This window comes from Gavia stellata, chromosome 3 (genome assembly GCF_030936135.1).
Source record: "Gavia stellata isolate bGavSte3 chromosome 3, bGavSte3.hap2, whole genome shotgun sequence".
Lineage (NCBI taxonomy): Eukaryota > Metazoa > Chordata > Aves > Gaviiformes > Gaviidae > Gavia > Gavia stellata.
In genome coordinates this window covers 90981798-91006206 of record NC_082596.1, presented here as the reverse complement: position 1 = coordinate 91006206, position 24409 = coordinate 90981798, and the positions used below count along the sequence as shown (strand labels likewise).

Below are 24409 nucleotides of genomic sequence, written 5' to 3'. Positions count from 1 at the left end.
AAGCAACAGAAACAGCTGGATGGGCAAAGCCGTGTAGCAGCATGTAAGGTTACAGTGAGACAGACAACGTAAATTTTTATTCTGTTTTGATTCCTCTAGATTAATGTGTGATCATTACTTACGCATACTACACCTTAAAAATAGTCGCACAAAGCTTCCTGCCCCCGAAGGAGAGAAGGGGTAGAATGGCTTTAAATCACTTCTGTGTCCTTCCACCAGTCCTTAACATACCGTAAAGGTTTGGTAATACAATCTGGCAGGCCTATATCACAGCAGTCTCCGTGCTGCTGTACAGACCACTGTGCTGCTCAGAACCTTTATAGCATGCATATAGCTATCCTGCAGGTGACATACTCTTCATCGTAAAATCTAATGACTGGGCTTTGCCTGTCAGTAGCCTCTAAGATGTCAGAAATTCCTTGAATGAAGGAATCTTCCAGAAGTAAAACCAACTATTACCACCTCTTTACACAGGTGACTTCCCAAATTTACACACTGCCATGTATAAATATGTATGTTATGACTATCAAGGAAGTGGCAATATAATACTGTTTTCAGGTGAGAAAAAGCATCTGCAACAAAGTTGCCTATGCTTCAGTAAAAATTGAAGTATACTAGGAAACAAGGAGTTAAATAGTATGCAGGATTGCCTAAAATTAATCAACATGCAGTTGAATTTGAAAAGAAACTGCAACCAAGACAACAGCCTGTTGTTCTGATTGAGGTCTTTCACATATTTGACTAATGCTTATTTTAAAAAAAAAAAAAAAAGGCTTTTTTTATGACTATAAAAAATAAGCAATGTTCTTGTTAGATTTGGGGGGGGGGGGTGGGGTGGGGAGAAAACCACCGAACTCTAGAATATTTTAAGGGTGACCAAAAATTCAAAAATTGCCATCTCCTTCTCAGAGGGAGGGGAAGAAAAAGACAAGGCTGGATGTTTTCAACTGAAGTCTCAGGATATGTCTTAAAGTAGTTGTTTAGTGCTTTATCTGCAATGACTTGCAGAGTTGCAGTAAACACTAATGGTTATGCTAAGTGCTATTTTTCCAAGCAGACTTGAGATTTGGTTTTGCAAATGGATACAAGGTCGAAGGTTCAGCTAGAGGTCCACTGCAAAGCTATCCAAATGAGTCAAATGTGGAAGAAACATGCAAAACAAAAACCAAACCAAACCAAAACAGAGGACTGTGATAGTGATTAGAAATATGACTTTCTAACACGCAAAAAAAAAAGCTAATCTCTTTGTTCAGCAAGTGGAGTATGTCCCAGAGTTTTTGTATATGCCTTTTTAAATTAACGCTTAATGAAACAAAGGCATCATGTGGCAATTAAAGCAAAAACTTACTAGTTAAATATAACAGTCTTTATACTGAACGAATTTATAGTTGTTAGGGAAAAGGTGAAGTTGTCACAATGCGGCTAGTAAAGTAATCCTAAATTGTTTTAATTTTTTACAAAAAATACGTAATTGGTGAAATGTATGTTTTTACCACCATATTTGGCATCAATGGAAACTAGTTTGAATTACAATCCAAGTGCATTGTACGAGTATACACAAAAAGTACTGAAAACCGGTAACTTGTGAATTAGGCCACTGATGATGTGTTGAATAGCAAAAGCAAGTGTTAAAACTCAGAGAGATGCTTGTTTATACTTATCTACAGACCTATGCAAACACATTTGACAATGTATTTAATTCTGGTTTGAACACCCTTTAGCAATGAAATGTTTTTCAGCAGGCAATACTCAGAATGCAACAATCAAGTCAGTAGCAGATCAAAGAACACATACAGTTACTACAGAAACATCCTGCAAGTGGCTAATGACAAATTGCTTAATGAAAGGTGTGATGTGAACAGATACAGAAACAACTGCACAGCAGCTTCCTGCTCCATCACACAGTACACAACCTATTTAAGTCATTTGTAATTTTTAAGAATGTAACAACATTATATGAATCACTGTTTTTAAAATACACTCTAGTTTTAAAAGGTGTAAAAAAGTTTGGATAACACTTACCTCAAACATTCTAGCAGCTGTACAACGAACAAGAGCAGAAGTATGGACAACTCCATACCATAAAACAGTTAATAGCAGCTCATGATAAGCTGGGTTTGCACTAGAAGAAAACAGTTGGACAATCAAAAAAAACCTCCAAACAACCAAAACAAACAAAAAAACCCCCCTCCCAGACCCTGAATACATTCTTTGCCTACAAAATGTAGTCTCAAGAACCCATTGCTTAACAAATCTAAAACTCCAACATTTATCCTTTCTGAAGGATACATAACATTTACCTAATTCTGAAGGGCATGCGACATGTTGCTGTCTAGAAAATAGGCTGCATTTTGAAGTTAATTTTTAAAAAAAATTTTAAAGAGATAATTTTCAATAAATTATGACACTGAACTAAATGCAAATACATATCTAGAACACATCATAATAGCATGGAAAATACAAAATTAATTTCCATTTTGTCCTCAATGACTGATTTTTACAGGTTGGTTTGGTTTGGTTTTTGGTGTTTCTTTTTTCACTTCAGAATTTTTTTACCACTATATTTTTAATCTAGAGATTAAAAGTTTAAATTTTGTGAAACACCAAGGGAAAAGCAAGCATACCCTTTATTCACCTGAAGCATCACAGCTATTAAAATTACAGCCAGATTAGCAGCTTTTAATAAAAGCTTCTAATGTATTTAGATCTAGTCAACTCCAAGGTATATTCTTTACCCCAGTTCCACAAAGGAAGCTTTCAGGCTATCAAGAGGAGCATGGGATAGTGAAAGCATAGTCATTACATCTTCTAAGAATCCAACTAACAGCTTGCGGTCTTCTTCCTGAAAGATGATGGTAAAATGTTGAATGTAGTAGAAGTATTGCTGTGGTTGTGATGACCTACAGCTACAAAAGTGACAAACTATGAATGAGGACAATCTAGATTTAGCCTTTAACAATCATCTTATGAACTTCAAAAAATGTGGTTTAAGAACAAGAACGTTTCAAAGTAAACATAAGAGGAGACTAGCATAAATCACCCAAATAGTTTTACTAAAGAAACTTTTAAGAAGAGTACTTAAGCATTTCCATGGCTCCTGACAATTTGCTCACAGTCTACTGAACGTTTGTGAGATGACGAAGGATTTATTTTTTCCTGTAAGCTATGTATATGCCAGTTCTGAACTGCTGGTTACTGGAGGATTAGATAGTATTATTCATGCAGTGTTTATTAAAATTTTAAGACTCCAACTGTGCCCAAAACGGCGATTTACCTGCTTATCTGTTTCAGTAAATTTTGCAAAATTATGTTTGCAGGGCTCACAGTTAAATGGCCAACAATCCATTTACGGAATAACATCACTGTTTTTGATAAAGGCACATGGCAGCTGTCAATGCCTGAGAGTTAGCAGTGGTGAAGATGCCAGATGTCATTTTAAGATTTACTGAACTCAGGTTTTAACACTGATGACTATCATCTAACTGTAGCAGACAATCTGATTAGAAAACTTTGCTTTTAAATGTGTTTACAACTGCCCACTTATCCACCTATCTCCAAAGCACAAGAGCACTGCAAGTTTTCAAAGAAAACAGTATGGGGTTTTTTTGTAGAATAAATTTTACATATTTTTATAGATTTAACAAAGAAACAGAAAAACAAACCTACCTGAATATAACATGTAAGGACCCCTGTTGCATAGATGGGAACTGTGGCTTTTGTTAGCACTCCATTACCTGCTGTGGAATCTAATGAAACACAGCAAAGAATTTAGGTTTTATATATACATACATGTGTATATATATGTGTGTGTGCAATATATATATATACACACACTATATATATTTTGTGATATAAGGCAGATTTATATGTAAGTTTTATATATACTTTCACCTTTTATACATACATGAAAAATTTACATACATATGTATGCATATATACATGCACACACATACTAAAATAATGCTCAAGTGGTATTTGAATTTGAGATTTTATTTGTACTTTACACACACAATCTGCAACTTCAGAGTGTACCGTTCAGATTAAGATCAGATTTTCAGCATTTCAGAAAGATGACAAGTCTGAAAATGTTATTTGAACAAGAGATTGACAGGTTTTTCCCAGTTGTGGTTAAGATAGGTTTTTATTCATTTGAGTAAAAAGCTACTTACCTATGTTTTCCTCAGACAGTCTTAAGATTTCCTGGAACTGTGGTTTTACCTATACAAAGGATGATGAATCCCGTGTAAGAAAACCTGTTACCAGTGTCAATTAACTTATGAAAAAATTAAGGGGGGGGGAAAAAAAATCACAACAGAAAAAGGACATTTTGAAGGTACAGAAAGAAAAAAAACCTTTAAAAAGCATAGCCAGCTGTTAAGAAAATCGAAAGTATGACATAACAGAGTAAAAGTTTCTATTGAGTACCCACACTGAGGTAGCAGTATTTAGCACTCCTGATACCAAAAGTTGAAGTCTCTTGGCAATATGCTTAGTCGGGCTTTAGGGTTTACAGTTTTACCAAGCCATATGTAAAAAAAAAAAAAAAAACAAAAAGTTTTTTGTTTTATATCTTTGCTGTCCATGAAATGCTGTCTTCCAAAATACAGCTGTGATAATCAGTATCAGAACAATTTTACAGAAGCAAGGGTTATAAAGATAACTTACAGAAGGGGCTTTCAAGACCAGAGACTGGTTTGAACCTCCTCTCTGGAGTCAGCATGTAATACTAATCCTGTTTAGTAATTTTATCTTTAGGTAATCCTCTCATGTTTTATAATTTCCTTTTAAAGTATTTTTGAATTATATTCAGAGGTTATTTTATTGAGAAAAATGATGTATTTCCTTCATAGAAATGTTTAGCTATCACCTACAGAAAATATTTTGGGTGGGGAAAGCATTAATTTTAAATTTCTAATCGAGCACAGGCTGGACTACTTATGTATACCACAAACACTGAACAGTATGCTGTTCTGAAGAAAGAAAATTGTTAAATCACTGGAATTAGGATGCTCTCTCACGCTCTCTATGTCATTCACAGAGCAAATATGAAGCATACAGTTTAAAATAAAAATCCTTCCTTGTTGGGCAAGATAAGAAGGTCATTCAAAAATAGTCAAAAACAGACATCAAAAGGATGCAAACAGAGGTTTAGAAATAGCACGTTTAAATGTACTTATGGAAAAGCATCAGTGTGAAATGCAAATATAAATGGCAGGTATTTATATCCACATAAAGTGCAGGTATTCAGACACACTGTAAATATGGAGAATACACATTATCAGAGTATTCTTTTTGTTGAATATTTAAGGTAATATCTTACCTTAGTGTTTGTAAAAATTTTCCCAAATGTCCTACAAAGTCTCCAGAAAAATCTAGAGAACTCATGGACACAGGCAGTCGATGCTACATTGATCTTCCCAACTATTTCTATAAGCTGTGGTAGCCTATAAATGAGGAAGCAAAAGGATATTAAACACTACTCTGATCTTCTGTTTCTCTCCAGTTATGTTTGTATAGATTTACTGTTTATATGAATAAATATATATATACACACACAGCACTATTGGTTCTAATAAAATTATCTACGTATTCTGTACAATTCCTGAACCTTGAAGAAAGCAAGGGTTTAAGTGCCAGAAAAGTCTGACCTATATTTTAACATATCTGTTACTGCAGAACAGTATATTTAATGAGATATTCAGAATACAACTGCCTTCACTTCAACAGAGCATTGACTATACTAGTGCAAAGATGAAAGAAACAATTTTTTGGAGCAAGTAGTTACCTACACATTCTCCTAGATAGTTGGTATTTTCTGAATAAAATGAAAGTCAATTCAGTATGAAAATTAAAACACCTAGAAAAATTAAATATTTTCATCTTTAATAATTCTTAAACACAATCATACTTAAAATTCTTATATTTAATATTTTTAAAATATTATCATGCTTAAGAACTATTAATTTTGACACATTTTAAAATTAGGAATCACAAGATACAAATTAACTCACAGTTGATTGACTACCCATAGCAAAGTCTCCCAGCCTGTGGTACCCTCATGTTCTAGCTGATAGTCATATAGTTGCAACAACACTGCTAATTGTTCGCGACTTCCAATGATGATGGCCACATCCTGAAGAGGCGATACAGGTCGGGGAAACCTAGTGACTGTAACAGCAGAGAACAAGTGATCATGAACAAAAGATGATGAAAATAACCTTGGAGGTGATAAAGAAAGTCTGAAAGTCTTTAGTGTGCTCTGTATAAGGTTATCAAATTGCATTTTAAAGATCAGTGAGTTAAATCCGAGAGATTACATAACTATCGCTTAAAAAGAGAAAAGACCAGTACAGGGAGATTATGGAATTATTATTGCCAGCATGGCTTTACCCAAGGCAAATCTTGCCTGACTAACCTAATGGCCTGCTATGATGGAGTGACTACATCAGTGGACTAGGGAAGAGCTACGGATGTCATCTATCTGGACTTCTCTAAAGCCTTTGACATGGTCTCCCACAACATCCTTCTCTCTAAATTGGAGAGAGATGGATTTGATGGATGGACTATATGGTGGATAACGAATTGGCTGGATCGTCACATCCAGACAGTAGTGGTCAACAGCTCAATGTCTGGAAGGAGACCAGTGACAAGTGGTGTCCCTCAGGGGTCTGCGTTGGGACCAGTACTGTTTAATGTCTTCATCAATGACATAGACAGTGGGATCAAGTGCACACTCAGCAAGCTTGCAGGTGACACAAAGCTGAGTGGTGCGGTTGACATGCCTGAGGGACGGGATGCCATTCAGAGGGACCTGGACAAGCTCAAGAAGTGGGTCCATGAGAACCTCATGAGGTTCAATAAGGCCAAGTACAAGGTCCTGCACCTGGGTCAGGGCAAGACCCAGTATCAATACAGGCTGGGGGTTGAAGGGATTGAGAGCAGCCCTGCAGAGGACTGGTGGGTACTGGTGGATGGAAAAACCAGACATGAGCTGGCAATGTGCACTCATAGCCCAGAAAGCCATCCGTACCCTGGGCTGAATCAAAAGCAGCGTGGCCAGCACGTTGAGGAAGGCAATTCTGCCCCGCTACTCTGCTCTTTTGAGACCCCACCTGGAGTACTGCATCTAGCTCTGCAGTCCTCAGCACAGGAAAGACATGGACCTGTCAGAGCGGGACCAGAGGAGGGCCACAAAAATGATCAGAGGGATAGAACACCTCTCCTATTGAGGACAGGCTGAGAGAGTTGGGGTAGTTTAGCCTGGAGAAGAAAAGGTTCTGGGGAGACCTTATTGCAGCCTTTCAGTACTTAAAGGGGGCTTACAAGAAAGATGGGACAAAATTTTTAGTAGGGCCTGCTGTGATAGAACAAGGGGTAATGGTTTTAAACTAAAAGATGGTAAAATCAGACTAGATGTAAGGAAGAAATTTTTTACAACGAGGGTGGTGAAACACTGGAACAGGTTGCCCAGAGAAGCTGTAGATGCCCCATCCCTGGAAGCATTCAAGGCCAGGATGGATGGGGCTCTAAGCAATCTGATCTAGATGAAGATGTCCCTGCTTATTGCAGGGGGGTTGGACTAGATGACCTTTAAAGGTCCCTTCCAACCCAAACCACTCTATGATTCTATGATCCCAAAGAACACACCACAGATTTACAGTAGAGTGACTTGCAGGCAAGGTTTCCTAACTTCTATCGCTACACTTCAGTCATGTAACTGCTCCAACCTTTATATATGAAGTAGTTTTTGACACTCCCCGCTCCCTCTCCCAACACCTTAATTATTTGACCTATCAGAAGAGAATAATTTACACATAAAAAGGAAGGCCGCAAAAAAACTCTAGACTATTAAAATACCTAGGGATTGAAAGCCTGCTACACCAAAATTGCTTTTATTATTCTCAATTCACTAATTAAGTTAAGCAAGAAGAACTTCATCTTTCCTACTGCAAAATTCAAGAAAGCAAGCTTGCAGTTCCTGCAGTGCTACTGGATTAGTGAAAAGTACATGAGATTTTTTCCTCCACTTTCGTGGAGGAAGAAACTGTCAGACTATGCTGAAGCCTGAAATTTTTGAACTCCTTATTTAAGTAGTAGCTACTCAGGGAAAAAGTGCTCATCTTCAAGTGACTCAAGTCAGCTAAACGAGTTTTACCACAGCATATTTAACATGTTCACACTAACATCGTACAATAACATACGACTAGCTACTTTCCAAATTCTCCTTTAAAATTGTTACCCATTCTTTACATCTTCCAACACAGCACTATTATCAGCACGTGGCAGGTATTACCAACAATATCTTTAAAAAGTATTTGTAACAGGAGAAAAGATTCTACAAGGCTGGGATTGCTGCTCTAAGTATAACTTCACTATTAAGCCATTCAGTCTCCTACGATATTACATAGATACATAACAGATGGTGAAGCTCCTGCACTGGGCTGTATTTTTCCCACTTCAAAAAATTTTTTATTTGTAATAACTAACTGAAACTGAGGCCAGCTTTCTTAAGTTATTATTGGCTATTAGTGAAAATCAATTCTTCAGAAACCTTTAGGAAGTTCAATTAAGGATTGCTTTGCTTTCTCAAAACCTTCTTTTAAGAAGTAAAGAGAAATAATGAGAGATGAAATAAAAACTTTTTGTGATAATCAGGTCTCTCAACCGTAGAAACAGGTGGAAAAAAGAAGCATTACTTAACAATTTGCTAAGGGAGACCAATACAAAAAAACATTTAAGAGGCAAATCAGATGGCAAAAACTGTATTTTTTTTTCCTCACAATATATGTTGTGTATTAGGACAACAAAGTATTTCACTGCAAGACTCTCATTGGATTACATAAAGCTATGTCACAGGGCACAAAGAAGCCATTTTGCCTGCAACATTGCTAAGTAAATACAGAAAAAACAATCCAAAAGGATAGCATTTAGTTCTCCTTTATTCTACTGGCAATCATTTAATAAATATTCACAACTTACATATTTCTTTTGCATCAGTAAGTTGATATTTGCAATTAGTCAAATATCTGATAAGGGTTCATGTCAGACTGATTTCTTTCAGAGGAATGAAATAGGAGCAGAGGAGGGAAAGGAAGTAGAAAGATGTTTTTGCAAAAAGAGAAAAACAGAACAAAGAAAGAAGTCATGACAAATCAAGACAAATCTTCCTATACTGGAATCTGCCTTTAAAAAGAAAATAATTCTCTCTGTCAACTCAGCAACATTAAAGAAAGAAAATTCACAACACGACAGGGGTTCCCTGAATTTATTTCTCTGTAATTGCTGTATATGAAAATATAACATAAAGAACAGGTGGATTAGAATAAAAGGCTTGGGGACATAACTCATTATTGTACAGACAGTGTGCTATAAAAATCTGAAGTTTACACATAGATTCTTCAACTTATGTTTATGTAGTAACCTTAAATACACACAAATCCCAAGTAAATTTGGACTATGGACTATTCCTGAAATTATTCCTTTGCAGTTAATAGTGACTTGAAATGTGTCACTGAATTTTACTTAGGTTTATAAAAATTCCACATATCAGAAATTAATCATTTACCTTCTATTTGTGGTACTTCTCCCTGAAGTTTAGCCTTGCTTGTGAAAGGTGCATTCTGTAGCACCAGTGCAAACAGTGAAGGAATCAATGACTGCAGAGCAGACAGATACATGTGGAGCTTATGTTCATCCAAGCCATGCTCTCCTTCCTGAAACAAACAGGATATCTACTTAGAGTTTTCAGTTTGGATGATCTGTTGCTTAGGCATGTATTCCCTGGCAAGAGATCAACACATCTGTGATGAGCTTCTACACAGAGACACTAATTATATAGTAATTTATCCTAACCACAAGCTTACTTTGTGCCACCATCCAAATCCCCTTGTTGCCCTTAAGGCACTAGTACTCAAAAGATTAAAGCAATATAGCCTTTGGCATTTAGTAGTTCATGTCGATGTACATACTGATATTATTAATGAACATTTTTCAGCACATTTTGGAAATGTCAATCCTTGGTCTCAGAGACCAATGCATCTAAAACCAGAATAAAGTAGTTGCCTGTACTCTGAAAAAAAAGCATCTTGGTTAAGTGTGTTACGATTGTTATGAGATACCCTATTTTTCAGAACTTTCCAGATTTCTACCAAATCAAGTGTGCAGACAAACTGGATCATAATTGCAAACCACCTAACTAAACTATTTGATTCTAGATATATTTTTTTGTTTAATAAATATTGCACTTTATTAAAAACTATACTATGTGACACTTAAAAACAATTTAGATATAGGGCAAATGCACTCAGAATAACACACATCCGGTCACAGCCCCAAGCCAGCATTTTCTGAACTGCACTTTGATTATTGGGCTACAAAGCAAAACATTGTTAAGGAAGATGATGTTTGGTTTTGGGGGTTTTGGTGTTGTGGTTTTTTTTTTCCTTCTTCCAAAGGACAAGTAAAAGTTACGGAGTTACAACAAGAATCTCCAGAAGTTTTTTCCTCTATAGAACATTAAGTAGCAATTATTTACATTGTTGTACTTTTTTAAAAAGCCTGCATATGTAATAGAGATACAACGAAAATTGTCCAATGTAAAAACAGCTGAACACATACCCTGAGCAATTTTTCAATTTTATTAAGCAGCGTAGGTATAAGATGGAACTGTAAATTTCCCAGTTCTGTTGTCCAGGCAGCATAAGCAGGTAAAAATACCTGATGTGTTGCACTAACTACACGTTCTGAAGGGTCTCCTAAAGCTGAAAGCAGCAGTTCAAAGCCCTGGCAAAAGACAAGAAAGAATGTAATTATTTTCCTAAAATTTATGCTAAAGTTTCCCACACAAAACATGCAGACTAGAAAAAGATTATCATCCGTTTTTAAAACTTTACACTAATAAAAATAAGACAAGGTAGTACATGGAGGCCTTTCAACATGTATTCCCACCACATCTACGAAGGTAAACAGTAGGTGGTTCAATGATCCTGCTAGTATTTCTCTACAGTCAAGTTATTAGAATCAATACAAACACATTACCACTCTGCCTTCAAAAACTCAGACAGGATTAGAGTTCCTCATTTTCACTTACCTGAAACATTATTAGGCAGTATTAACTACAAGTAGGCTTTGTTGTGGTAGACAAATCTCTGTTAGCAATTGATGATATCAAATTGGCTAATAGTATCAGGTGGGCAATGAAGTGGTATGTTCTTGAAGGCAAATTACAAATTATTAGAGAAGATCTCCATCTCTGGATGAGGGGATTGAGTGCTCCCTCAGCAAGTTTGGAGATGACACCAAGCTGGGTGGGAGTGTGGATCTGCTCGAGGGTAGGAAGGCTCTGCAGAGGGATCTGGACAGGCTGGAGTGATGGGCCAAGGGCAATTGTATGAGGTTCAACAAGGCCAAGTGCTGGGTTCTGCACTTCGGTCACAACAACCCCATGCAACGCTACAGGCTTGGGGACGAGTGGCTGGAAAGCTCCCCCGCAGAAAAGGACCTGGGGGTGTTGGTCGACAGCCAGCTGAAGATGAGCCAGCAGTGTGCCCAGGTGGCCAAGAAGGCCAACGGCATCCTGGCCTGTATCAGAAATAGTGTGGCCAGCAGGAGTAGGGAGGTGATCGTGCCCCTGTACTCGGCGCTGGTGAGGCCGCACCTCGAATACTGTGTTCAGTTTTGGGCCCCTCACTACAAGAAGGACATTGAGGTGCTGGAGCGTGTCCAGAGAAGGGCCACAAAGCTGGTGAGGGGTCTGGAGCACAAGTCTGATGAGGAGCGGCTGAGGGAACTGGGGTTGTTCAGTCTGGAGAAGAGGAGGCTGAGGGGAGACCTCATCGCTCTCTACAGTTACCTGAAAGGGGGTTGCAGAGAGGTGGGTGTTGGTCTCTTCTCCCAAGTGACTAGCAACAGGACAAGAGGAAATGGCCTCAAGTTGCATCAGGGGAGGTTTAGGCTGCATATTAGGGAAAACTTCTTCACTGAAAGGGTTGTCAGACACTGGCACAGGCTGCCCAGGGAGATGGTAGAGTCACCATCATTGGAGGTGTTCAAGGAACGTGTGGACGTGGCATTGTGGGACATGGTTTAGTGGGCATGGTGGTGTTGGGTTGATGGTTGGACTTGATGATCTTACAGGTCTTTTCCAACCTTAATGATTCTGTGTATAAGGCTGATACCTGAGGTTCTAATGATACCTGTAAGTGAGTAAGTTTGGTCTTGGTGATACGATAAAAATCAGTATTCATATAAACCACCAAAATTTTTAAAAGTATCTTGAAAGATTTAATAAAACTACATGAAATTATGCATCCCCATATTCATGAAAGAACTATAGAAGACATTTTATACATACAGAACCCAAACTAAATTATACCTGTTGATATTTGTCTGGATCATCAATATATCCCATAATGATGCCAAGGCTTTTGATCACAGCTTCTCGTACCAAATCTGCCTTATCTTCCATTAGCATTTGCTGCAGCATGGAAAGTACTAATGAACTACGGATTTCTTTCTGTTTGTAAACAAGAAATGTACTTGTTAAATCCAATGAAACAAGAAATGCGGGTTTATATCAATTTTTATAAATAATTTGCACTTCTATTAGTGCTCACAAACAAAATCCCTTCCTCCAACCGTGGATCCCTTTATGAATATTACACATTCAGTTTTCACAGCAGAAGATGAATGAATATAAAATGTCACTAGCCTCATTAGAGCCTTTTGTCCTATTAAGCACAGAACTCGGGTCCTTTAAATCATACGGAACCAAAAATAACTAACAGCAAAAAATACTATAGGCATAGACTTAACACAGAAATCTTTAATCACTGCACTAATAAATTGGAGAATTGGGTTTTTTATTTGGGTTGTTTTCCTCTTTCTCTGAAGCTTCAAATTCTACTTCGCCACTGACTTACTTTTGCTGCTTCTTCTGACTGGCAGCACTCTTCATGTAACATTCCAGTGTCTGAAGAACTCTTTATTACTGAGTGCCAATTATTTTTTCAGAGATTATTTCCTTAATTGGTCCTAACTATCTTTACTTCATCTTTACTGAAACAATGATTTTTTCAGAACATACTGTTTTTAAAAACATTTTATACCTAGATTGACCTGTATTCCTTTAAAATAAGCTATCTCCTCAATGTGATTTATTGAATCTCACATGTGTGATATAAATTAGAAGACAATGTGACTGTTTATGCATAATATACACACTGGGGAATATTTAAAATTATAAAGGATGTTTACATCATGCAACAGATTTTCACCTTGCTTTCACTAGCAAATTATTTAGAGTCAGTATTAATACTTACTGGAAGGTAAGGTGCTAGAGCTCCACAGGATTCTGCTACCAGTAGCCGTCTCTCTGGGTATTTGTGGTTGATCTGGTAGAGAAACAGAATGGCTATTTGCTTTGCAGTAACCAGTATTCAAAATGTGGTTAGAATGAACTGCAACGGAGGGATACGTCTGCACCTCTTAGATAAACATTGACTGTGCCCATAGAAGTTGCATACGGGTAACTAAGCAGCCTCAAATTCTTGCACTGAGGCATAAAGGTAAGGCAGATACAGCCTTCTCTAGTTGTCCTATAAAATAGAGCTTGTAGTAAGAGAAGACTCAGAGAAGCATATATGTATATGCAGTAAAAAGAAGGGTGGAAAGCAGCGTATGGGCTGCTATACTCCAAAGAATATGAATAACTTCTGAGCTGGCATGTCATAAAATATTGTCTTGTGTAGCCCTTCAGGAGCGCTTTTCCTCTAAGAACTACACAAGTGCCCTCTAGTGCTGTGAGCCAACCACTGTAGCATAGCTGCCTAGGTCTTGCTAAGCAATTGGGTTCAAAAGACGACACATGTACTAAGCCAAAAAGTACTTCCATGCTATTGAAGTTCTGCTCTCAAGTCCAGCACAAACATGTCGTGCCTCTAAAATGTGACTGAAAACAGCTCCTATTCCCAAGAACCTCTTGATCCTGTGCTACCTCCCCTTTCCACTCAAAGGCCGCTCGAAAATTCCACTTTACCAATTTAGCACTGACACTTCGGAACCAAGTTTGCATCCTGGTGGAGTCAGCTTTAAAGGCCAATGTAATGGTTGCACAATGAAACACGTGTTATGTTTCAATATAGTTTGTGAATAAAAAATTTTAGGATAAAATGGTGAGAGGGAAGTGCGAACAATTTGATCCTGTCAGATAAAATAGGATATTGCATGTGGTGTGACTATTTTTTTCACTCTTGCTACGCAGTGTATAGCCTTGATAAGACAACCATCTTATCACGGAGACGACCAAGGTGCTCACTGCCTTCTTTGTCTCGGTCTTTACTGGGAAGACCTGTCTTCAGTAGTCCAAGGTCCCCAAAGCCCACGTGAAAATCTGGAGCAAGGAAGACTTACCTTTGGTAGAGAATTATCAGGTTGGGAAACATTAAAACAAATTGGACATACAGTAGTCTGTGGGCCCTGATGGGGATGCACCTATGAGTGCTGAGGGAGCTGGCTGATGTCACTGCAAGACCACTCTTGACAATCAAAGAAATGTTGTGGCAATGAGGGTGGTTCCTGAGGACTGGAAGAAAGCAAGTGTCACTGCTATCTTCAGAAGGGCAAGCAGAGGATCCAGTGAAACACAGGCCAGTCTGCCTCACATCAGTTACTGCGAAGGTGTTGGAGCAATTAATCCTGGAAAGCATTTCTAAACGTATGAAGGACAAGAAGGTGCTTGGGAATAGTCAGCATGTATTTCTTTTTTATATATATATATATAAAAAATAATATACATGAATATATTTTATATATTTATATAGCATGCATGACCAACCTGATAGCTTTCCAAGATGACTGGCTCAGTGAACAAGGGGAGAGCAGTGAATATTGTTTATCTTGACTTCAGCAAGACTTTTGATACTGTTTCCTATAACATCCTCATTCACAAATTGATGAAGTCTGGGCTAGGTAAGGACAGTGAGGTGGATGGAAAACTGTTTGAAGTCACTGCAGGCTCAAAGAGTTGCAGCTGGGGGCCAGTCCCCAGTGGTGCACCCCAAGGGTTGATTCTGGGGCCAACAACAAAGATGTGTAACAACTTCATTAATGACCTGGATGACAAGACAGAATGCACATCAACAGGTATGCAGATGACACAAAACTGGAAGGAGTGGTTGATATACCCAGATCAGTGTCCTGCCATTCAGAGGCACCTCAACAGACCAGAAAAATGGGCACATAAGACCCTTATGAATTTCATGAAAGGGAAGTGCAAAGTCCTGAACCTGAGCAGATATAACTCCCATGCACCAGGACAGTCTGGGGGCCAAATGGCTGGAAAGCAGCTTAGCAGAGGACCTGGAAGGCCTGACAGATACCAAGCAGAGCCAGCAATGCACTCCTTGCAGCAAGGAACACCAATGCTATCCTGGCCAGCACTAGGATAAGCATCACCAGCAGGTAAAGTGATTATCCCTCTCTACTCAGCATTGGTGAGACCACATCTGGCATGCTATGTACAGTTCTGGGCTTCCGAGCTATGGAGACAAAGACCTTTTGGAGCAAGTCCAGCAGAAAGACATAAAGATGATTAAGAGATAAGTGTATCTGATATATGGGAGGAGGCTGAGAGAGCTGGGATTGTTTGGTCTTGAGAACAGAGAGCTCAGGAGGGATCTTAACGATATACATAAATATCTGTAACTACCTGCAGAGAGGTAAAGAACACAGAGGTGCTCAATGAAAGGACAAGAGGAAATGGACACAAATTGAAATACAGGAAATTCTGTTTTACTGGGGGGGTGGACAAACCTTGAAACACGTTGCCTAGAGATGTTATGGAGCCTCTATCCTCAGATCTTTTCAAAACCAAACTGGACTTGTTCTTAAGCAACCTGCTCTAGCTGACTCTGTTTTAAGCAGGGGGCTTGGACTACAAGATGTTCAAAGGTCCCTTCCAACCTCAGCCATTCTGTGATTCTCTCAATTCTACTGACTTAGGAGAAACTACAGATGAAGACATAGTAATAAATCAACTTTGGTCAAACTTTTACCTCGACTTTATTTCCACAGCACGCTCAACAACGGTACCTGACCACTGATGTACTATTAGTGTCTTCAACTTTCTGACTGTTCTGATCTGAAGTCACCAAAACTCTCCCAAGAATGAAGTGTGGCAAAGATCATTTGAAAGAGACTCAAATGAACAAATCATGAACATCAGGAATAAACTGAAGTCTCAAGCATGGAAGAACCTTCTTTGAGTGTGTCTAGCATTATTTCACATTCATTCATCAGTAGGGCCCCTGTAATATTTTTTCAAAGTATGGAGATTTCATAGATGAGAAACATTATAGACACGCAACAGCCTGCTTTAGTACCTATAGTATCTTTGACTTATGTGCCATCTTTCCACATGCAAATTCCCTACTGGTAACAGAGATATACTTTGCCTTCTGGAGCTCTGCCTACCTGAGGGAAACAGCAAAGACTAGTTTCAACTGGTTTAGGTAGACTTGCAAGGCAATATAAATATCACCCCTGATATTGCAAAGACATACTGACACACTGGAGGAAAAAAGACTCAAATTTCCACAGTGTTTGTGTTCAGGGAAGATTATTAGCCCTTGGAAACTTAACTGCAAAATGTTTAATATAATTTCTTTTCCTTTTCTCTTTAATAAGCAGTAGTACAATTTTGGAAGCCAATTAACTGGTCACTAGTTCTGTGGGAACTTTTAGCATTCACAGAGTCTTGATCTAAACTCAGATGAGCCAGCTACCAAATTCTACCTGCGAAGAGCAGGTAGAAAGATCACAAAGACTAGCCTGATAACTCTGAGCTCCAGAACGTGTGGATGAAAATGCTGAATCTTCTGAGGGCCCAGTCCTTTGCATCTGTAAATAGATTTTGGTTGGAGACCAACTGCATGAACGCTTTCAGGATTAAAGCATCTACTGAGAAAAGGTAGAAAATTATGTGTATTTTTGAGTTCCTTCTACAAACTTAGTCTTGTGACAGTGAGATTCAGCTGGTATTTTGCCGCAGAAAATAATGACCTGGTTTCAGTACTGCAAACAAAGTCTGGCAAACTGCATTAAATAAATGCATGATGACATATGGCTTGGCAGCCTGATATGCTGTACTGTTACAGTTGGACTGGTTTCTCTTTTGCATCAGCAAAAAAACTGGTATGATGAAGATGCGCTCTTACTGAGGTGAGACTGTTTTTTTTAAACACTGTTTAAATTTCATCAGAAGGGTGAAGAAAACAAAATGTGGTTTATTTTGTGTTCAACTACTATTGTCTTGAGTCCTTCATTTAATTAATCATATGTCATAATCACCAGTCTTAGGTATAAGCACAAATGCTGCATAGAATACATACTTCTACTGTCAGAAAGCATTAAGACTATTAAAGCTTGGACTTTATTGTGAAACACAGACAGTTGCGTTATCCAAGAAACAGTAAACAATTATCAGATCAGAAAGGCTGTGCCATCAAAGTAAGCATTACCACTCTGTTGTGGCTTAGTTATTCACATTCTTTTATGCAATGAGGAACTCCCTTTTCTTCATTATGGTAGGACAATACCATGCATTTTCACCTGAACTCATGTTGTTCTGTTTCTATGTGTCAGATGAAACAATAACAGCATTTCAGTTTGGTTGTTCAGTTATTTCTATTAATTTAGAGTATCTGTGGAAAAGGTCAATGAGGTGCTAGAAACCACATGTAACATTCAGGCTGATCATACAGGTTCCCTGATCATACAGGGACTTACTTCTGACTACTTTGATCTTTAATTTTCTGGTTAAGAATTTGAACTAGCTGAAGTGTGGACACTGCTCCAAGGACTTAATACAATATAAAAATCAGTGAAAGGAATCTTTGGATGAAAATGGATTTCCAACAGTCTGGAAATTACAGTACCAATTATAAAGGCACCTACCTGGCAATAGGTTAGGCAACACTGATGATGAACATGTGCATATCTACATTTCAATACAACAAATATATGCAGGTATATGCAGGTCACTAGAATCTCCAGATAGTCTTTGACAATTTTTCTGCTTCTCAGTTCTTTTCTAATGTTATATAGAAGTATATATAATGAGGATGGAGAACATCCAAATATCTTCCTGAAAAATACTTTGAACTGCCATTCACTGAAAAACAATACCAAAACAACCTCCCCCTCAAACAAATAAAACCCAACATTTATGAATTTTCAACTAATTTTCCAGCGTGAAGCACAAAATAATTGGTTACCTGTTCCCAACACTGTGGTAAAAGCTCAGCTTCTACACGTGTTGGTCCAACGTGTCGGGCAAATGCCACACACCCAGTCAGTATCATCTGTCTGAAAACATAAATTTAAAGCTTTAATCTGTTCATAAAGTAAAGTTCTATAATATATAGAATACAATCTTTAAGTTAGGAAAAGCAGATGCTGTCAGGTAACACATAATTGTCCATGGTCAAAATTTCACACCATACACACTGACTTAAAGGCTAAATCTTAAGTTTAAAACCAGTACTGTCCCTGCTTATTTCGGGGGGTTTTTTGGGGGAGGTGGGGATGGGTGGGTGTTAGCCTAGATGACCTTTAAAGGTCCCTTCCAACCCAAACTATTCTATGATTCTATCTTGTTTTCTATTTAATATGCCTTTTCCAGAAACTTGCAGGTCCCAAACTCCATGAACCAGAGCCTGAGAATCTCTGATTTGGGAATCTCTGATTTCCTAATGTCTGAGATTGGGAATCTCTGACTAAATCTCTCATTTGATTCTTATTACTGAATACTATGATTCATCATGCAGCAAAAGCATCTGAATTACTTAATACTACCATACTATCAGCATTTTAGTCAAGTACACATACTGCTTTTATTGAGAAGCATTCGTGACATTTAATGACCTTTGTTCAAAATAAGTAGCTTAATTCTTTTATGAAACGGTTTTACAACATTCTAACATGCAAGTTACTGACATATTTCCCAAAATACTGGACTTCACTCTTGTCAGAAATCTTCTAAAGCCCATTATAAAAGGGAAGCAATTAATCAATCAGTAGCATCTACGATCACCTGAGTAATTTGTAATTATATTCTTGCACTTTTTAACTTTCCTCAAAGTTTGCAAGAGATCATTGTTGTTCCATCAATTTCATAGGCACAGAGATATATTTAAAATTTCAATAAAGTTGTAGTTTACTGTCATTTGTGATATTTTAACTTTTATTTAATGAGTGTTTATCTTGCTAAGTTTTTTTACCTCTATTTCTCCTGTTAATAGGATTGGAATGATACCAACCTCGCATGCAATTCACCAGTTCTATTTACTTCCGGTGCCTACATTGACACTTAAATAACCAGTTTCAAACAATAACACATGGACATAAGACACTCATCACCTCCACAATAACATTAGGACACCACTGAGAATTTATTCATTACTACTTTGCGGAAAGTAAGACAGAATTAATTTGTTACCATTTTATCATCGTGTCTAAACTCCTGAATATTTACTGCAGCTAACAGTATGCCCTTAAGGTTGAAAGGCAGAGATTCTGCTGGTAATTTCTTAACCAGTTATACAATATACTCCATCAAAAAGACTCATTCACTTTCAGAATCTTTTCAGGGAGAAATAGTCTATTAAAAAGATTTTTTTTTCCCCAGCATTCTTTAGGCCAACAATCAGAGCAAGCACTTTGCTTTTGTGTTGTGTGATGGTGGTTTTTTTTTTTTCCTCTCTACCATGTACAGAGAACTAGAACTTTGATCAAGGTAAAAAGGTTGGGGCAAAACAAAAATACAATGATAAGAAATCAACAGCTGATATGCTATAGCAATAGGGAGACAAAAGCCTGTGGTAGTTTTGAGTTCTACAACAAACAAAACAGTTATTCAAATGCCTGTCTTTGATTCTACATGCTGCACCTAATTACAGAACTGGGCAACAGAATATAATTTTATAAGATATTAAAAAAGCAAATAGCAGGATACTGTAATCACTTGAAATCTTCTGCATTAGAAATGGAGAAAACCCATTCTTTTTTTTTTTTTTAATCAAACCTTCTCAAAAAAGTTCCATGAAATCTCAAAATTAACTCAGATTTCCTTTTGCCTTGCCTATGAAGTAGGGAACTTTAAGATACTGCAAAAATATTTAAAAAAATGTTTAAAATATTTTACTGTAACCATCTTAAAAGAATACGACAACAGTTGGTATTTCAGAGGAAGGAAAGGTCGTAAGGATCTCAACGACAGGTCATTGAAACAAAAAATATTAACACTAAGCTGCTGCAAAAATTGCAGTCTAGGCTGGATATGGGAAAAAACTTCCATCTACTTATTGTCATAATGATCTCTTTTGTTAACAAGATGCTGGGAACACTTTCCTCAAAGAGCTCCCTCTAGGTTATGCACTTATGATCACTTAGGTAGGAACATAAAGCAAATCAGTACGATTCAGCAGAGCACTAGTTTGCTTCATCAGTACAGAAACCAAAGTGAAATCAAGAATGAGACTAGAGGAACAAAGCAGAAGTCAGAGTACAACAAACATAATTTAACACTTCTGAACTCTTTCTAGAGGTTTTAGTGACTGCATGCACTGGTAAACAATTCAATCTTACATTACACAGTTCAAGTTTCTTTTGTCACTCCTAAAGGTTATATTAAAAACTTACTAGAGTTTTCCTTAATATGTCAGCGAGTTATGTGTGTTCTGTATGAGGTGGTATATGACTGATGAAAAATCATACTAGATACACTAAGCTTAATGTATTTTAGCTTCTTTTCATTGAGAGTGCTGCTTCTGGGTACATTACTTGGAAATCTTCAAGAGTTCACATTTTGAACCATGTTTTAACCTTGTCCTAAAAGACCCCAACATTAATCTGACTTTTTCACGGCTCCTTAGCTTGCAAAACGAACATAATTGCCCAAAAAGAAGTTTAAGCAAACCTAATGAGTATCCGTTCCTTTGCAGAAGAGAATTTGATAGACGTTTTGAAAAGTTGAATAGTACATTAATAAGCAAAGCCTTGAGGATAAAAGTGGCCTTGTTAAATATAATGTTAGTATACGAGACTATGGCAATATTCTATATCTTCATGCACCAAAAAGCCTCTCACATGCGCAAGAAGTGTAATACAGGCTTTCTGCATAATTATTAGCATACTTTACAAAGCCAAATATTTAAAGTAAAAGGCTTATTTTAATGGGTTCATTATTAGAAATGCAACGTCACATTTCAGTCTCTTGCATTTAACAAATTTAAAAAGTCAACTTGTTATCAACTGCTACTTTAATGTACAATGTAGGCCTGTACAGCATAGCAGAAGGTAAACAAATAACATAAGATAATTAATATCATTGTTCTGGTGACTAGACCTGAATGTCTTTGCTTACTTCATATCAGACAAGACTGCTAAAATATTATTTAAACTTATTTAGATTAAAAAAGCATGCATAATATACTTCCATACAACTATTAAAAAACAACTGTATTCAGAATCTCTTTCATTTGATGGAATTTTACTTATTCTTCAGTTAGGTGTTATGGCACCTTTAAAACAGATTATGATTTTTATGTGTGTAAATATATATTATGTATATACATGTTTTGTCCTGGAGATTATGGCAGAATATTCTTCCCAAATTTCTGATGAAAATGACTTCTTTTTAGATATAAATCTCTAACTCCCAACAAAGAATGAACAACTTCAAGGAAAAAGAAGCTTAGATTTTCTTCTTTCTTAGCTGCTGGAAAAGACACACCTAACTGTAGCTACACAGGCATATGAAGAAACTACTTCATAGGCCACAAATCCTGTGACAAATTAACTACAAGAGATTACAAGCGAGATGTAACTTCCTTCCCCCCTCATCCACCATATAATTTTAGTTTCTCAGTCTGCATGGGACATTCAAAACATTTTAGAAAATGGTAGATGTTTCAGAAGCAGATTTCTAATGGATCTCAAGTAGAACAAGAACTGCATCTTTTTGTAATTTCAATCTACATGGTGCCACTGTTGCTTTTATTTATTTACGCATTTTTTGTCTCCAAAGCCATCTCTTTCAATTGCAGCTAGTATCTAAATTTTACCATGGGAACAATTTAGAAAGACACCAGAACAGTTCCGTTTCAGAGAATCTTCAAAAGAAATGCTTTCCATGTATTTCAAAAAGCCTATTTTGTCTGAAGACAGAAAAGAGCAATGATAGCAACAAATGATTTACAAAACATCTCTAATGAAAATAACAGAAGAGCTAAGATCAAATATGAAAAAAAACTTTTCACAGTTAGAGAAGAAAAGATACCAGCTAGGGTACTGTCTTTCAACCTTAAGAATACTTTATCAAGATCGGTACAAACAAAGGCAGATTTCCCAAGTACTAAGGAAGAACTAAATTTATAAAACAAAATAAAAATTATACTTTTTTCAAAGTCTTAACCAAAATAAAACAAAGCTCTTAACACTTGTCAGAACTAAATCACTGCTTCAGTCTTCTGAATTTTTTATTGCTAGCATAGTACTGACCCATAAGTAGGAAGAGTATTATTTTCTCATGCTATTTTCCCTAATTAAACATGGTAGTTAACTTACAAACATATAGATCACTAAGATAGACTAAGAGAGAGGTTTTAAAAAAGCTCTTTTTATTTCTTTATCAACCATTGCTAAGAATTATGATCTTAAAGCTCACTTTAACAAAGTATTTCAGTTCATCTTTAAACAAAAACAGAACTGAAATGGTATAATGCAGCTTACCAAGCACATTCTTACATTTCAGTAACTAGAAAGAGCAGGTCATGCAAATGAAAGGTCTCAAATGCACCTACATTTGTCAACACTATATCAGCAAAATGTAACCTTAAGTAAAACTTAGTTAAAACCATACAATAATATCCAGTTTCTATTAGTTCTGCTTCTTTGACAAAGAAAAAAGTTCCTTCTTGTCCCGCAACACACAGACGCAAACACACCTTTGCTCATCATCTGGTCGTTTGATCAAATTGAACAGTATGTGTAGAAGCTGATCTCTCTCTTTGGGTTCAGGATGGAGGCAGGCTGTACACAGTATGAGTGGGATCAGTTCCTAAAAGTTGTGGGTAGGGGAAAACCAAACAAAGTAAAAACACTTTGGGCATACATTCGTTAATGGCAAAAGAAACTAAGAAGATAAATCTGGCCACATAACATCAAAAGAATCAGAAAAAATGTTTTAGAGTCTTGATCTCTTATTAAGCGACCTGAAAAATGTGAAGGTCTAGAAAAGTTAGAATTATTTTCCTGCTAGGAAAGATCAGGGGAGAACCAGCACATAAAATAGAAAGCTCTGCAAAGATTAAAATTAACATATGCAGGCCACCTGTAACCAGAATCAGAGGACAATTATGGTTTAAATTTTCTTCACTACCTACTGAACTGAAGCAAGCTCCACAAACATCTGTGGAATACAGCTCCTGCAGAAAAAGCTATTTCTGATTTCCACGGAGTTAAAGATTAAAACTTCCAATTAAGCATGCACACAGTTTTGTGCACAAGTTTGAATAAGCACTGAGAAACATACATTGCTAAAGGTGACTCCAGACAGATGTCCTCTATTTTGTGTTGCCTGAGAACTATGTGATTTTTTAAAAGGTCTGTTGGGTTTTGGTGTTTTTTTTTTTTTTTTAATAAAGAGGGAATATCTGAAGCTGAATTTTCTTTTTAGAGCAATTCAGTTCCCTTAAGGAACAAGCTACTAAGAAAATACTGTGTAAAACATTAATTGAAAGAAAATATAAGGCTGTTCACAATAGTGAAGACCTCCTGCTTTCTATATGTGCCTTCAAATCTCATGGTATTCATTCCCAGAAGAAACAACTGTTTCTAAAACACGGACTGGAAGTCCCTTTCCTTGACCTTGTTGATGTGAGCCTTTACTCCAACTGAATTCGGAAGCCACACAATTTCTAGGTGATTTATTATCTTAAGGACGGAAACGTCACACTGGGAGGTCAGGGGAAAAAAAGACGACAAACCTAGGTGTCTGCAGAGAAGACATGGGCAAGTAATCTGGAGACTTCCTCTCCCACCTGCCGCATACTTTTAAGCCACTTTCAGCACACAAGCTTTTTGTGAATTAGTAAGCTGTGACAAAGAAGCAGATTACAGTGAGAAACACTTCTGAAGTTACTAAGAAATATTATCCAAAACCTGGAAAAATCTATAGTTATTTTTAATAACTTTGCAGGGAGGTGCCAATTTCTTCTTGCAGACATTCAAAGTGACCTATTCATGATGTTCTTGAGAGTAAGCCTATTAAAAAAGGTGGACATGTGGAAACAACATTAAAGACACCCTCACTGGTCAACTTGTATTTTCCTAAACAGCAACCACTATGTTT

General features: G+C 37.1%; 1 protein-coding gene across 1 annotated transcript in view; it reads right to left on the bottom strand.

The window, feature by feature from the left end:
* The window catches only part of RELCH (RAB11 binding and LisH domain, coiled-coil and HEAT repeat containing), an 85022-nt gene that overhangs the window by 18969 nt on the left and 41644 nt on the right, over positions 1-24409 (bottom strand). The window contains exons 11-22 of the mRNA XM_059836046.1: positions 23004-23116; positions 18273-18363; positions 13320-13391; positions 12374-12514; positions 10618-10782; positions 9566-9713; positions 6012-6168; positions 5321-5444; positions 4170-4218; positions 3667-3746; positions 2736-2842; positions 2023-2122 (exon numbers count right to left, since the gene is read on the bottom strand). Coding sequence (XP_059692029.1) covers positions 2023-2122; positions 2736-2842; positions 3667-3746; positions 4170-4218; positions 5321-5444; positions 6012-6168; positions 9566-9713; positions 10618-10782; positions 12374-12514; positions 13320-13391; positions 18273-18363; positions 23004-23116 — 1347 coding nt within the window. The remainder of the gene's footprint in view (positions 1-2022; positions 2123-2735; positions 2843-3666; positions 3747-4169; positions 4219-5320; positions 5445-6011; positions 6169-9565; positions 9714-10617; positions 10783-12373; positions 12515-13319; positions 13392-18272; positions 18364-23003; positions 23117-24409) is intronic.